Below are 15935 nucleotides of genomic sequence, written 5' to 3'. Positions count from 1 at the left end.
TAACATCCACGTTATTTCACAGCCATTTACCACTGCACTTAAGTAACTTATAAGTCACCTATATGTCTAACCTTTACCTGGTAAAGGTTGGGTGCTAAGTTACTTAGTGTGTGGGAACCCTGGCACTAGCCAAGGTGCTCCCACATTGTTCAGGGAAAATTCCCCGGACTTTGTGAGTGCGGGGACACCATTACACGCGTGCACTATACATATGTTACATATGTAACGCTGATCCTGCCTCCTTCTCGACTGTTTTCCTGGTGGTGCATGCTGTGGGGGTAGTCTGCCTCCTCTCTGCACTAGAAGCTCCGAAGAAATCTCCCGTGGGTCGACGGAATCTTCCCCCTGCAACCGCAGGCACCAAAGAACTGCATCACCAGTCCTCTGGGTCTCCTCTCAGCACAACGAGCGAGGTCCCTTGAACTCAGCAACTCTGTCCAAGTCACTCCCACAGTCCAGTGACTCTTCAGTTCAAGTTTGGTGAAGGTAAGTCCTTGCCTCCCCACGCTAGACTGCATTGCTGGGAACCGCGTGTTTTGCAGCTGCTCCGGCTCCTGTGCACTCTTCCAGGATTTCCTTTGTGCACAGCCAAGCCTGGGTCCCCGGCACTCTAACCTGCAGTGCACGACCTCCTGAGTTGTCCTCCGGCGTCCTGGGACCTTACTTTGTGACTTCGGGTGAGCTCCGGTTCACTCCACTTCGTAGTGCCTGTTCCAGCACTTCTGCGGGTGCTGCTTGCTTCTGAGTGGGCTCTTTGTCTTGCTGGACGCCCCCTCTGTCTCCTCACGCAATTGGCGACATCCTGGTCCCTCCTGGGCCACAGCAGCATCCAAAAACCCTAACTGTGACCCTTGCAGCTAGTAAGGCTTGTTTGCGGTCTTTCTGCACAGAAACACCTCTGCACGATTCTTCACGATGTGGGACATCCATCCTCCAAAGGTGAAGTTTCTAGCCCTTGTCGTTCTTGCAGAATCCACAGCTTCTACCATCCGGTGGCAGCTTCTTTGCACCCACAGCTGGCATTTCCTGGGCATCTGCCGACTCCCGACTTGATCGTGACTCTTGGACTTGGTCCCCTTGTTCCACAGGTACTCTCGTCAGGAAATCCATTGTTGTTGCATTGCTGGTGTTGGTCTTCCTTGCAGAATTCCCCTATCACGACTTCTGTGCTCTTTGGGGACCTTAGGTGCACTTTGCACCCACTTTTTAGGGTCTTGGGGTGGACTATTTTTCTTAGCCTCACTGTTTCCTTACAGTCCCAGCGACCCTCTACAAGGTCACATAGGTTTGGGGTCCATTCGTGGTTCGCATTCCACTTCTAGAGTATATGGTTTGTGTTGCCCCTATCCCTATGTGCCTCCATTGCATTCTATTGTGACTATACATTGTTTGCACTGTTCTCTATTGCTATTACTGCATATTTTGGTATTGTGTACATATATCTTGTGTATATTTGCTATCCTCATACTGAGGGTATTCACTGAGATACTTTGGCATATTGTCATAAAAATAAAATACCTTTATTTTTAGTATAACTGTGTATTGTGTTTTCTTATGATATTGTGCAAGTGACACTAGTGGTACTGTAGGAGCTTCACTCGTCTCCTAGTTCAGCCTAAGCTGCTCTGCTAAGCTAACTTTTCTATCAGCCTAAGCTGCTAGATACCCCTCTACACTAATAAGGGATACCTGGGCCTGGTGCAAGGTGTAAGTACCTCTTGGTACCCACTACAAGCCAGTCCAGCCTCCTACACCCTGTGCACCCGTCTTGTTCACCTCATGAGTCCTCTGTGCACTTTGTGCAAAATCCCTTTGTGCACAGCCTGGCCCAGGTCCCCAACACTCTATTCTGTGACTCTCAACTTGCTGAGTTGTTCTCCTGCGGCGTGGGACTTTCCTTTATAATTCATGATTCGTATTCCACTTTCTTAGTATATGGTTTGTGTTTCCACTAGACCTGTTTTCTCCCATTGCATTCTGTAGCGTTTCGGATTGTTTGCACTATCCTATTTCTAATTACTAACCATATTTTGGTGTCTAGTGTATATATTGTGTAATATATATATATATAATATTTACCCCCAGAAGGAGTATTGTCTCTAAGCTATTTTTGGTACTGTGCCACCCAAAAAACTACCTTTATTTTTGGTAACACTGAGTATTGTCTTTACTTGTGTATAAGTACTGTGTAACTATAAATGGTATTGCGGGACCCTAGTTCAGCCTAAGCTGCTTTGCTATAGCTATCTCTATCAGCCTAAGCTGCTAGAACACTGCTACTTCACTAATTATGGATAACTGGACCTGGCACAAGGTGTAAGTACCCAAGGTACCCACTACAAGCCAGGCCAGCCTCCTACAATCAGTGTTGGATTCAGAGGGCTGTGAACCTATCTAAAACCTGCAGTAACATTTTAGGGTTTTCCATGTCCAGACCTGTCACTGAAACCACCTTTAGGAATGAAAGCTCAAACTGGTCTTTTCCATTCTATGTTTCATTTCACTCCTGCAGTACACTCTGTCTATTTGAGTAGCAGTGGACCCTGAAGTTTTGAACATGCTCTTTCCTCCATGATGTCGGCTTCACCCAGACCTGCACTGATTATAGAAACTTACTTCAAAAGTTGTGCACCATGAAAGAAAATACTCATAGGCACGAATTCTGGATTAGTTTTTTATTGACTTCTTTTTATTTGAATATGATACAAAGCTTAATGACAGAACAAGAATGCCTTTAAACGTCTTCCTAACTTCCTAGAAGCTCAAGGAATGGGATACTAGGTGAGCAGAATCAGAATGAGTTTGTAAACCTCAGCAGGCCCCTGAGCAGTGATTGGCAGTAGTGACTCCCAGCAGGTCGATGATCTATAGCTCCTGAGTAGTGGCTGATTTGAGTGAAACTTTGCAGAGCTGATATGAATAAGAACAGAAGAGAGTTCTGCAGATGTCAATCCATCTCTGCTGTTTAATCCTTGGTGCAGCCTCAAGGATCCTCTCAGAGCTCTCGAGTAAAAATATTTCTCCCAACGCTGCAGGACATAAAAAAAACATACACATTAGGATTTCAGCAAAGACACTCTTAACATATTCATCATCTTGAACAAAGTTCAATCCACCACTTCCAAAATCTAATTACCTCCTCTTGTAACCACTCAGTCCGTATTCTCAATGATCAAACAATGAATGAACCTTATACCTGTTACTCAGCCAACGTCACATTCAGATATTCATCTTCTTGAAAAATTCTCCCAGATAAAGACGGACAGTGCTGAGAATTAGTACCTGCATTCCCTTTCATGTCATTCAGAAAAAGAATCTCTGCTCAATCAATAAATAAATTATTTGAATTACAAGGATGTGTTCCTCCCTCTGTCAAGTCTGGCCTATTGACCCCTGCCACAGTCCATTAAACAAGCACTGACAGCACCAAAACCTCTGGCTTATGAACAAAAGTGTATTTTGTGTCACTGATAGGTGTAGACACTCAATAAATCATTATGCACACACTCCTCTTATTTCACACATGTATCCATACATCATTTAATTGATTGATCCTTCGATACATGCTCTGACACAACCACAATAAAATACATACTAACTATGCAACATATGCAAAATAAATGGAAAGGATACGTTTTTAATAACAAAACTAAACATTGCAGTGTGTGTCCATCCCCCAAAGCCATTGTAAGTAGTTGTTTTAAAGTTCAAGAATGGAGCCACATTCATAACGAATGTGTTGGTCATCTTTGAATGGGAAAAAAATGATGCACTACACAACAGCATTCCATAATGCTCTTCTGGTTTTAGGGAAGGAAAGTTAAACTGTTTAGGTTAACTGTGCATATTCTCAGTATTTGGTATATGTTTTTCTTATGAAAAGCACGAATGATAAAGTGATAAATCAGTTACAAGTTCATATCCCACCGCTGCACCACCAATGTAGGAGGCTGGCCTGGCTTATAGTGGGTACCTTATGGTACTTACACCTTGTGCCAGGTCCAGTTGTCCCACGGCGTGGTAGAGGATGCAGAGCTGTTTCCACACAGAAAGACTGCAAACAAGCCTTGCTAGCTGCAAGAGTCACAGCTAAAGAAAATGGGTGTTGCCCGGGCCCAGGAAGGACCAGGAAGTCGCCCCTTGGAGGAGGAAACAGAGAGGGTGCTCAGCAGCACAGTGAGCCCATGCAGAAGCAGGCAGCACCCGCGGAAGTACTTGAACAGGCATTCAATAAATCCGAGCATGGCGGTTGTCTCAACACTACAAAAGAAGGTCCCACAAAGCCGGTGGTCAACTCAGCAAGTTGAGCAATACAGGACGGAGTGCTGGGGAACTGGGCTATACTATGCACGAAGGATTCCTTGCAAGAGTGAACAGAAGCCCTAGCAGCTGCAGATCATGCAGTACACAGGATTACTGTCTGGTGTGGGGAGGCAAGGACTTACCTCCACCAAATTTGGACAGAAGGACCACTGGACTTTGGGGGTCACTTGGATCCAGCTCCTGTGTTCCAGGGACCCCACTCGTCCAGATGAGAGGGGACCCAGAGGACCGGTGATGCAGAAGTTTGGTGCCTGCGTTAGCTGGGGGAAGCTTCCCTCGACCCACAGGAGATTTCTTCTTGGCTTCCAGTGCAGGGTGAAGGCAGACAGCCCTCAGAGCATGCACCACCAGGAAACAGTTGAGAAAGCCTGGCAGGACTAGGTGCTACAATGTTGCTGGAAGTCATCTTGCTACTTTGTTGCGGTTTTGCAGGCGTCCTGGAGCTGTCAGCGGTCAATCCTTGGCAGAAGTCGAAGAGGAAAGTGCAGAGGAACTCTGGTGAGCTCTTGCATTTGTTATCTACGGAATAGCCCAGAGGAGAGACCCTAAATAGCCAGAAAAGGAGGTTTGGCTACCAAGAAAGGAGGTTTGGCTACCAAGAGAGGTAAGAACCTATCAGGAGGGGTCTCTGACGTCACCTGCTGGCACTGGCCACTCAGAGCAGTCCAGTGTGCCCCCAACACCTCTGAATACAAGATGGCAGAGGTCTGGGACACACTGGAGGAGCTTTGGGCACCTCCCATGGGAGGAACTGGTCAGGGGAGTGGTCACTCCTATTTCCTTTTGTCCAGTTTTGCGCCAGAGCAGGGCTGGGGGATCCCTGAAGTGGTGTAGACTGGCTTATGCAGAGATGGGCACCATTTGTGCCCATCAAAGCATTTTGATGTCCCACATCGTGAAGAAGCTTGCAGAGGTGTTTCCGTGCAGAAAGACCGCAAACAAGCCTTGCTAGCTGCAAGGGTCGCAGTTAGGGTTTTTGGATGCTGCTGTGGCCCAGGAGGGACCAGGATGTCGCCAATTGCGTGAGGAGACAGAGGGGGCGTCCAGAAAGACAAAGAGCCCACTCAGAAGCAAGCAGCACCCGCAGAAGTGCCAGAACAGGCACTACGAAGTGGAGTGAACCAGAGATCACCTGAAGTCACAAAGGAAGGTCCCAGGACGCCGGAGGACAACTCAGGAGGTCGTGCACTGCAGGTTAGAGTGTGGGGGACCAGGCTTGGCTGTGCACAAAGGAAATCCTGGAAGAGTGCACAGGAGCCAGAGCAGCTGCAAATCACGCGGTACCCAGCAATGCAGTCTAGCGTGGGGAGGCAAGGACTTACCTCCACCAAACTTGGACTGAAGAGTCACTGGACTGTGGGAGTGACTTGGACAGAGTTGCTGAGTTCAAGGGACCTCGCTCGTCGTGCTGAGAGGAGACCCAGAGGACCGGTGATGCAGTCTTTTGGTGCCTGCGGTTGCAGGGGGAAGATTCCGTCGACCCACAGGAGATTTCTTCAGAGCTTCTAGTGCAGAGAGGAGGCAGACTACCCCCACAGCATGCACCACCAGGAAAACAGTTGAGAAGGCGGCAGGATCAGCGTTACAAGGTCGCAGTAGTCGTCTTTGCTGCTTTGTTGCAGTTTTGCAGGCTTCCAGAGCAGTCAGCGGTCGATTCCTTGGCAGAAGGTGAAGAGAGAAATGCAGAGGAACTCTGATGAGCTCTTGCATTCGTTATCTAAAGAATTCCCCAAAGCAGAGACCCTAATTAGCCAGAGAAGGAGGTTTGGCTACTTAGGAGAGAGGATAGGCTAGCAACACCTGGAGGAGCCTATCAGAAGGAGTCTCTGACGTCACCTGCTGGCACTGGCCACTCAGAGTAGTCCAGTGTGCCAGCAGCACCTCTGTTTCCAAGATGGCAGAGGTCTGGAGCACACTGGAGGAGCTCTGGGCACCTCCCAGGGGAGGTGCAGGTCAGGGGAGTGGTCACTTCCCTTTCCTTTGTCCAGTTTCGCGCCAGAGCAGGGCTGGGGATCCCTGAACCGGTGTAGACTGGCTTATGCAGAAATGGGCACCATCTATGCCCATGAAAGCATTTCCAGAGGCTGGGGGAGGCTACTCCTCCCCAGCCCTAACACCTTGTTCCAAATGGAGAGGTTGTAACACCCTCTCTCTGAGGAAGTCCTTTGTTCTGCCTTCCTGGGCCAAGCCTGGCTGGACCCCAGGAGGGCAGAAACCTGTCTGAGGGGTTGGCAGCAGCAGCTGCAGTGAAACCCCGGGAAAGGTAGTTTAGCAGTACCCGGGTCTGAGCTAGAGACTCGGGGGATCATGGAATTGTCTCCCCAATGCCAGAATGGCATTGGGGTGACAATTCCATGATCTTAGACATGTTACATGGCCATGTTCAGAGTTACCGTTGTGACGCTATACATATGTCGTGACACGTGTATAGTGCTCGCGTGTAATGGTGTCCCCGCACTCACAAAGTCCGGGGAATTTGCCCTGAACAATGTGGGGGCACCTTGGCTAGTGCCAGGGTGCCCACACACTAAGTAACTTTGCACCCAACCTTTACCAGGTAAAGGTTAGACATATAGGTGACTTATAAGTTACTTAAGTGCAGTGGTAAATGGCTGTGAAATAACGTGGACGTTATTTCACTCAGGCTGCAGTGGCAGGCCTGTGTAAGAATTGTCAGAGCTCCCTATGGGTGGCAAAAGAAATGCTGCAGCCCATAGGGATCTCCTGGAACCCCAATACCCTGGGTACCTCAGTACCATATACTAGGGAATTATAAGGGTGTTCCAGTATGCCAATGTAAATTGGTGAAATTGGTCACTAGCCTGTTAGTGACAATTTGGAAAGAAATGAGAGATCATAACCACTGAGGTTCTGGTTAGCAGACCCTCAATGAGACAGTTAGTCATAACACAGGTAACACATACAGGGCACACTTATGAGCACTGGGGCCCTGGCTGGCAGGGTCCCAGTGACACATACAACTAAAACAACATATATACAATGAAATATGGGGGTAACATGCCAGACAATATGGTACTTTCCTACATGCACGCCTACAAAGCCCTACACGACCAAGGTCCAGCATACATGAACCAACACTTGAACTTTCAGCAACCACCCAGAAACCTTTGCTTTGCCTCCCTCGCTCTTGCTCAGACTCTGCTCATCTGCCCCAGCCTCAGTGGAAGCCGCTCCCTCTCCCACCTTGCCACCAAGTCCTGGACCGCCATCCCTCACCACCGCCCGGCTTCACCCTCATTAATGGACTTTAGGAAGAGACTCAGGACCTGGCTTTTTGACTAAAACCCAGCAGTCCAGCGCCTGGTTGCCCTCACTGGTGATATGTTACACTTTACAAATACTGATTGATTGACTGAATAATCAAATTTCTCTATCTATTGGTTTGCTCAGCTGTCTGACATTTTGCTTCTTCCTACCACAACACACATCATTGGGCGATGGATCATCACCACTCAGACATCGGCTGACTTTATTATAAGCATCTGTAATACAGAGCAACACATGTATAGTGCCACTCAAAAACCAATTTACTAAAAATAAAGCATAATGCACTTGAATTTACCAATGATTGCTAATGTCCATGTATACTAGGATGTCAACGCAATACAAAATGTGTCAAAGGTTGTACTATAAAATCATTAAAAACAAGCGTTGGCATATTTACTTATCCTGTTTAGAACAAGCACAATTCATTAGAGTATCATAAGTGTATCTGCACACTTTTATGTTGAGTCACACTCCCTAACCTTTGGGAAAGACATCTGAAGCAGTTGCATCTTACTTGTAATGGAGATCTACTAACATCTTAGGGCACTGCATGAGGGGCATCTACTACAATCTTGAAGGACTGCAGCCGTGTTAAAAACTGCAAGCTGCTATTTCTGCCTTGAGAGAGCATGTAGTAAGACATGAAGCACTGCAACCATGAGAAAGGCTAGGCCTATTGGTTTTGCCAATGCTTTCCTACTTTATCTCTTTTTCATTGTTTTCCCAACATGTTGTACCTTCTTCTTTCTCTACCTTTTTTCTCTATTGAGCTACGCCTAAGTCTGATAACAAAAAAACACACTTGAGATTCTTATTGAAAATGAATCACCATCAAAACTGACCTTGTTGCTTTCCAGTTGTCGGTTCTCTCACCAGCATGACTTCTAAGCAGCCACATTGTCTCCAAAACGTCATTTCCATTGTCATCCTCAAAGCACTGCCCAGTGAAGACTGTCATTGATTCTGAAGAAGAGAGAGGATACAGTGTGTACAACTTCAGTGTGAAGTGGTAAAGGCATCTTGTAAGATAAGGTAGATGCTGTCAACATGAGATCTTAGAATTGTTGATATAGTGTGCAGGAGGCTGGCCTGGTGTGTAGTGGGTACCCTAGGTACTTACTCCTTGTGCCAGGTCCAGTTATCCCTTATTAGTAGATTAGTAGTGTACTAGCAGCTTAGGCTGATAGAGGTAGCTACAGCAGAGCAGCTTAGGCTGAACTAGGGGATATGCAAACCTCCTACAATGCCACTTATAGTTACACAATACTTATACACAAGAAAAGCAATACTCAGTGTTAAAAAAAATAAAAGTAGTTTATTTGGATGACACAAGGCCAAAAATATCTTAGAGGCAATACTCCTTCTGGAGGTAAGTATATAATCAATATATACACTAGACACCAACATAAAGTAAGTAATTAAACATAGGATAGTGCAAACAAAAGAAAATGCTATAGAATGCAAAGGGAGAAAATAGGGACCACAGGCCTAGTGTAGTGTGTAGAGGGTCGCTGGGAGTGTAAGAAAACACACCCCACCCCAGACCCTGAAAAGTAGGAATAAAGTGCTACACTTCCCCAGAAACACACTAAACTCGTGGTAGAGGATTCTGCAAAGACTACAACAGACTGCAAAGCACTGAAGATGGATTCCTGGACCTGAGGACCTGTAAAGGAAAGGGACCAAGTCTAAGAATCGTGAAAGTGTCCGGTGGGGGCAGGAGCCCACTAAACCCCGGATGAAGGTGCAAAATGGCTGCCTCAGGATGGAAGAAGCTGAAGATTCTGCAACAATGAAAGGTGCCAGGAACTTATCCTTTGTGCAGAAGATGTCCCACGGCGTGCTGGAGGATGCAGAATTGTTTCCTTGGGCAAAGCCCGCAAACGAGCCTTGCTAACTGCAAAGGTCACCGTTAATGAAAAAGGGTGCTGCCTGGGCCCAGGAAGGACTAGGATGTCGCCACTTGGGAGAGGAGACAGAGGGAGCCCTCAGCAACACAGAGAGCCCACATGCAAGAAGGGAGCACCCACAGAAGTCCTTGAACACGGGTTCAAGAAGACTGAGCACAGAAGTCGTCTCAACACTACAAAAGAGATTCCCACGAAGCCGGTGGTCAACTCAGGGAGTTGAGCAATGCAGGACAGAGTGCTGGGGACCTGGGCTTGGATGTGCATGAAGGATTCCTTGCAAAAGTACACAGAAGCTGTAGCAGCTGCAGTTCACGCCGTGCACAGGATTACTGTCTGAAAAAGGGAGGCAAGGACTTACCTCCTCCAAATTTGGACAGATGGACTACTGGACAGTCTGGGTCACTTGGGTCTACTACTTGTGTTCCAGGGGCCACGCTCGTCACGATGAGAGGGGACCCAGAGGACCGGTGAAGCTGAAGTTTGGTGCCTGCTGAAGCTGGGGGAAGACTATGTCAACCCACGGGAGATTTTTTAATGGCTTCCAGTTCAAGATAAAGGCAGGCAGCCCCCAAAGCATGCACCACCAGGAAACTGTTGAGAAAGCATGCAGGATTCGGCACTACGATGTCGCTGGTAGTCTTCTTGCTACTTTGTTGCAGTTTTGCAGGCGTCTTGGAGCAGTCAGTGATCGATCTTTGGCAGAAGTTGAAGAGAAAAGTGCACAGGAGTCCTGCTGGAATCTTGCAAGTTGTAATCTGATGAGAAGCCCACAGGAGAGACCCTAAATAGCTCTCAGAGGAGGATTGGTCACCTAGTCAGGTATGCACCTATCAGGAGGGCTCTCTGATGTCAACTGCTGGCATTGGCCACTCAGAGCCCTCCAGAATGCTCCCACACCTCTGAACACAAGATAGCAGAGGTCTGAGACACACTGGAGGAGCTCTGGGCACCACCCTGCGGGTGGTGATGGATAGGGGAGTGGTCACTCCCTTTTCCTATGTCCAGTTTTGCGCCAGAGCAGGGACTGGGTGATTCCTGAACCGGTGTAGACTGGCTTATGCAAGGAGGGCACCATCTGTGCCTTCAAAACATTTCAGGAGGCTGGGAGAGGCTACCCCTCCCCAGCCTGGAACACATATTTCCAAATGGAGAGGGTGTAACACCCTGCTCTCAGAGGAAATGCTTTGTTCTGCCTTCCTGGGGCTGGGCTGCCCAGACCCCAGGAGGGCAGAACCCTGTCTGTGGGATGGCAGCAACTGTAGCTGTAGAGAAAACTCCAGAGAGCTGGTTTGGCAATAATGAGGGTCCATAGTGGAGCCCCCAGGATGCGTTGAATTAGCTCCCCAATACCAGATTTGAAATGGGGGGACAATCCCATGATCTTAGACATGTTACATGGCCATATTCGGAGTTACCATTGTGAAGCTACATATAGGTATTTATCTATATGTAGTGCACACGTGTAATGGTGTCCCTGCACTCACAAAGTCCAGGGAAATGGCCCTGAACTATGTGGGGGCACCTTTGCTAGTGCAAGGGTGCCCTCACACTTAGTAACTTTGCACCTAACCTTCAGCAAGTGAAGGTTAGACATATAGGTGACTTATAAGTTACTTAAGTGCAGTGAAAATGGCTGTGAAATAACGTGTGCGTTATTGCACGCAGGCTGCAATGGCAGTCATGTGTAAGGGTTTGTCTGAGCTCCCTATGGGAGGCAAAAGAAGTTCTGCAGCCCAAATAGACCTCCTGGAACCCCAATGCCCAGGGTACCTAGGTACCATATACTAGGGACATATTAGGGGGGTCCTGTATGTCAATTGAAATTGGTAAATGTAGTCACTAGCCTATAGTGACAACTTTAAAGGCAGATAGACCATGAGCACTGATGTTCTGATTAGCAGAGCTTCAGTGACACAGTTAGGCACTACACAGGCATACACATTTAGGCCACACACTATGAGCGCTGGGGTCCTGACTAGCACAATCCCAGTGAGACAGGCAAAAACACAATGATATACATGTAAAACTGGGGGTAACATGCCAAGAAAGATGGTACTTTCCTACACAACCCCCTCCCCTTCCCCAAACGAGGGACAATACGGCTAACCTTGCCCAGATGAGTCTTCATTGTCTAAGTGGAAATATCTAGAAAGTCCATCTGCATTGGAGTGGGTACTCCCAGGTCTATGTTCCACTGTATAGTCCATTTCCTGTAGGGAGATGGACCACCTCAACAATTTAGGGTTTTCACCTTTCATTTGTTTAAGCCATAATAGAGATTTGTGGTCTGTTTGAACAATAAAATGAGTCCCAAGAGGTATGGTCTCAACTTTTTCAAGACCCAGGCCACAGCACAGGCCTCCCTCTCTATGGAAGACCAACGCTTTTCTCTAGGGGTCAACCTCCTGCAATTGAAAGCAATAGGTTGATCCTGCCCCTCTGTGTTTAGCTGTGATAGAACTGCCCCTACCCCTAATTCAAAAGCATCAGTTTGTACAAATAATTTGTTGGAGTACCAAGGGATTTTGAGAACAGGTGCAGAGCGCATGACCTGTTTGAGCTCATTAAAAGCCTTTTGACAGCAAGCTTTCCAAAATACCTTCTTAGGCATTTCTTGGATGTGAGGAAGAGAGGCAGCTATAGTGGCATAATTCTTGATGAACCTCCTGTAGCAACCAGTGAGGCCTAGGAAGGCTCTCATGTGGGTTTCAATTGCAGGGGGAATCCATTCCATAATGGTTTGGATCTTCCCCTGCAGTGGTGAAATCTGTTCTCCACCTACCAGGTGGGCCAGATAAACCACTTTCCCCTGCCCTATCTGGCACTTTGAGGCCTTGATAATGAGGCCTGTATTTTGCAGGGCCTCAAACGTTTCCACTGGTGGACCAGGTGATCATCCCAGGTGGAGCTAAAGATAGCAATATCATCTACAGATGCTGAACTAAAGGCTTCCAATCCTTGGAGGATTGTATTCACCAACCTCTGAAAAGTGTCAGGTGCATTTTTCAATCCAAATGGCATAACTGTGAACTGATAATGCCCTCCAATGGTTGAAAATGCTGTTTTTGGTTTTGCATCTCCTGATAATCTAATCTGCCAATACCCTGCAGTTAAATCAAAAGTGATTAGATACTTGGCAGAAGCCAGTGTATCAATCAGCTTATCTGCCCTGGGTATAGGGTGAGCATCAGTTTTTGTTACTTCATTGAGACCCCTATAGTCCTCACAAAACCGCATTTCTTTCTTTCCTTTTTTACTATGTGGTTTGGGGGCAAGCACCACAGGGCTGGCCCAGCGGCTTTAAGAGGGTTAAATCACTCCAGGGTCTAACATTTTCTGTACCTCTTGTTTGATACAGCCTCTGGCATGGTCAGGCTGTCTATAGATTTTACTTTTGACAGATAAACTGTCTCCAGTGTCAATTATGTTCTCACACCAGTTAGTTGTACCTGAAATTAGTGAGAAGAGGTCATAGAATTGTCCAAGGAGATGTATGCAGTTGTCCTTCTGCTCAGCAGTAAGGCAATCTGCTGGTACAACTCCCTCCACTAAGCGATCAGCTTAGTCGGGGAGAAGAGGTCAGGGAGAGGCTTACTCTCTTCTTCCTGTCCCTCATCTGTGGCCAAGTGGCTAAAGCCCACTACTTTTTGGGATACCTCCCTGTAAGCAAAAAGGAGGCATGGCAACAGGACATCCTATCTCCTTCTGAGTTTTTCAGGGAGTCCCATAATCATACCTATCAGATTTTTATTAAACCTCTCAACCAGACGATTTGTCTGTGGATGATAGGGAATAGTGAACTTTTAACTTACACCACACTCCTTCCACAATGCTTTGTGTCAGGATACTTCAATTCGATTTCCTCAGAAACAGAAGATAACTCCTCAGTCCCGACCCGAGTTACTCACAACGAATTCTAACCCTTTGTGCTGAGTACCCCGGAGGGGGAAAGGGGAATGGGATTGTAGAGAGACTGCCACAGAGATGATGAACGTCAGTACTCAGTCTGCCTCTTCACGTCTAAGATTGGATGCAGCACCCTGAGTTCTCTGTAGCCTTGCTTCTCTCTATGAATGATAAGCTCTTCTTAAAAATGCTTATTACTGATTCTGGAAGAACTTCTCAACCTTTGTTAGAGATTGGTTTTATGTTGCTATATATATATATATATATATATATATATATATATAGTTGGTGATAATGCGTTCTCCAAATCAGCTGATGTTAGTTGGTTTCTACTTTACATTAGAGAGTTTAATTACGTTTATTGCATTGGTAATTCTTGCTTGTGAAACTTTGTTTCTCCTGTCTTATTTTGACTCCTGTCAATACTTGTATTTGTAAATGCTTGTTTATTAAAGTTTGTTTCTTCTTTCTTACTTCGACATCTGTTGATAACTTATATTTGTAAATACGTGTTTATTAAAGTTAGTTTCTCTTTTCTTACTTTGACATCTGTCGATAACTTGTATTTGTAAATGCTTGTTTATTAAAGTTTGTTTCTCTTTTAAACTCTACTTTGGTTTATTATCGTTGCATTTGTAAATGTTTACTTGTTAACATTAATTTCTCCGTTAAACTCAGTCTTCTCTTGATCAAATAAATTGAGTCTTATATACTGTTCTAACTCTTGATTCACTCTCTCTGTTTGCCCATCGGTTTCAGGATGGTAACTGGTAGAGTAATGAGAATCAATTCCTAATCTTTTACTAAAGGCCTTCCAAAAGCGAGAAACAAATTGGGACCCCCTGTCTGAAACTAGAAAATTTGCGATACCATGGGCGCGTACTATGTGTTGTGTAAACAACTGTGCAACCTGTGGGGATCGAGGGATTTCTTTCAAAGGAATGAAATGCGCCATTTTAGTGAAAGTGTCTACAAAAACTAGGATAGTGTTAAAACCTTGGCTACTAGGGAGGTCCACTATAAGATCCATAGTAACAGTATGCCAGGCATGGGGTGCAGTGGGCAAAGGTCTTAACAGACCTTGTGAAGCTGTTCTATTTGATTTCCCTCTTTGACATTTGTCACAAGTTGACACATATTGTCTTATCTGAGTTTTCATTTTTGGCCACCAAAATTCTGGTTGTAGCAGATTTTGAGTTTTTTAAATTCCTTTGTGTCCAGCCAATTGATCATCATGATAAACCTGAAGAATGTTTTCTTGCAGCTCCACAGTCGGAACATACAGTGCACCTTTAAAGTATGGCAAACCATTTTTGATTTCTCTTCCTTGGCCTTCTTTGGACCACTTCAGCATTCCTTCGAATGATAAGTTTTCTTGAATTTCTTTGGTTAAATCTTCATACAATATGGCATGGACCATGCGGCCGCATCACCTGTCAGATAAGACAATATAAATGCCACTTTGGACTGGTCTTCGGAAAAAATGACTGGTCTACATAACAAAATGCAATGAGCATTGGGTCAGAAAAATCTGCGCCTTATTTGGACCCCCACCGAAGCGCTCAGGTTGAGCCAAAGGAATAATAGGAGAAACCGCATGAATTACTTGAGTGGATGTACCTGCAGACTGTGAAGGGCTAGGGATTTGTGCAAACACAGATTCATTTGATTTAGCGGTGTTCCCTAACTCACTTATTCACTGTTTTATTTGGACTGTTTCTTCTATGGTGTTATTTAATTGTTTCTGTAACCCTTCCACAATGGTGAATAATGCTTTTATATCAATTCCTTCTGCCATTCTGCTCAGGAGGAAATCTGTTTTTCCCTAAAATTAGGGTGAAGGCACTTCAATCTTTCAGGATACTTCAATTCGATTTCCTCAGAGGCAGAAGATAACTCCTCAGTCCCGACCCGAGCTACTCACAACAAATTTTAATCCTTTCTGCTGAGTACCCCGGAGGGGGAAAGGGGAATGGGATTGTAGAGAGACTGCCACAGAGATGATGAACGTCAGTACTCAGTCTGCCTCTTCACGTCTAAGATTGGATGCAGCACCTGCAAGAGTCACAGTCGCAATTACTAGGGATATACAACATCAGTTTTACACTTTCTACTCTTAACACTTAATTCTCTTTAATTCTATTATTTCTTCACTCACCCTGAGTTCTCTGTAGCCTTGCTTCTCTCTATGAATGATAAGCTCTTCTTAAAAATGCTTATTACTGATTCTGGAAGAACTTCTCAACCTTTGTTAGAGATTGGTTTTATGTTGCTATATATATATATATATATATATATATATATATATATATATATATATATATATATATAGTTGGTGATAATGTGTTCTCCGAATCAGCTGATGTTAGTTGGTTTCTACTTTACATTAGAGAGTTTAATTACGTTTATTGCATTGGTAATTCTTGCTTGTGAAAGTTTGTTTCTCCTGTCTTATTTTGACTTCTGTCAATACTTGTATTTGTAAATGCTTGTTTATTAAAGTTCATT

The 15935-nt window shown here is 45.6% G+C and overlaps 1 protein-coding gene across 1 annotated transcript in view; it reads right to left on the bottom strand.

Moving 5' to 3' along the window:
- Window positions 1-2666: 2666 nt before the first annotated feature.
- LOC138278828 (avidin-like) overlaps window positions 2667-15935 on the bottom strand; it is a 48512-nt gene continuing 35243 nt past the window's right edge. The window contains exons 3-4 of the mRNA XM_069219338.1: window positions 8454-8574; window positions 2667-3029 (exon numbers count right to left, since the gene is read on the bottom strand). Coding sequence (XP_069075439.1) covers window positions 2996-3029; window positions 8454-8574 — 155 coding nt within the window. The 3' untranslated portion in view covers window positions 2667-2995. The remainder of the gene's footprint in view (window positions 3030-8453; window positions 8575-15935) is intronic.

Source organism: Pleurodeles waltl, unplaced genomic scaffold, assembly GCF_031143425.1.
Source record: "Pleurodeles waltl isolate 20211129_DDA unplaced genomic scaffold, aPleWal1.hap1.20221129 scaffold_65, whole genome shotgun sequence".
Taxonomy (NCBI): Eukaryota; Metazoa; Chordata; class Amphibia; order Caudata; family Salamandridae; genus Pleurodeles; species Pleurodeles waltl.
This window is presented reverse-complemented; position numbering and strand designations above follow the sequence as displayed.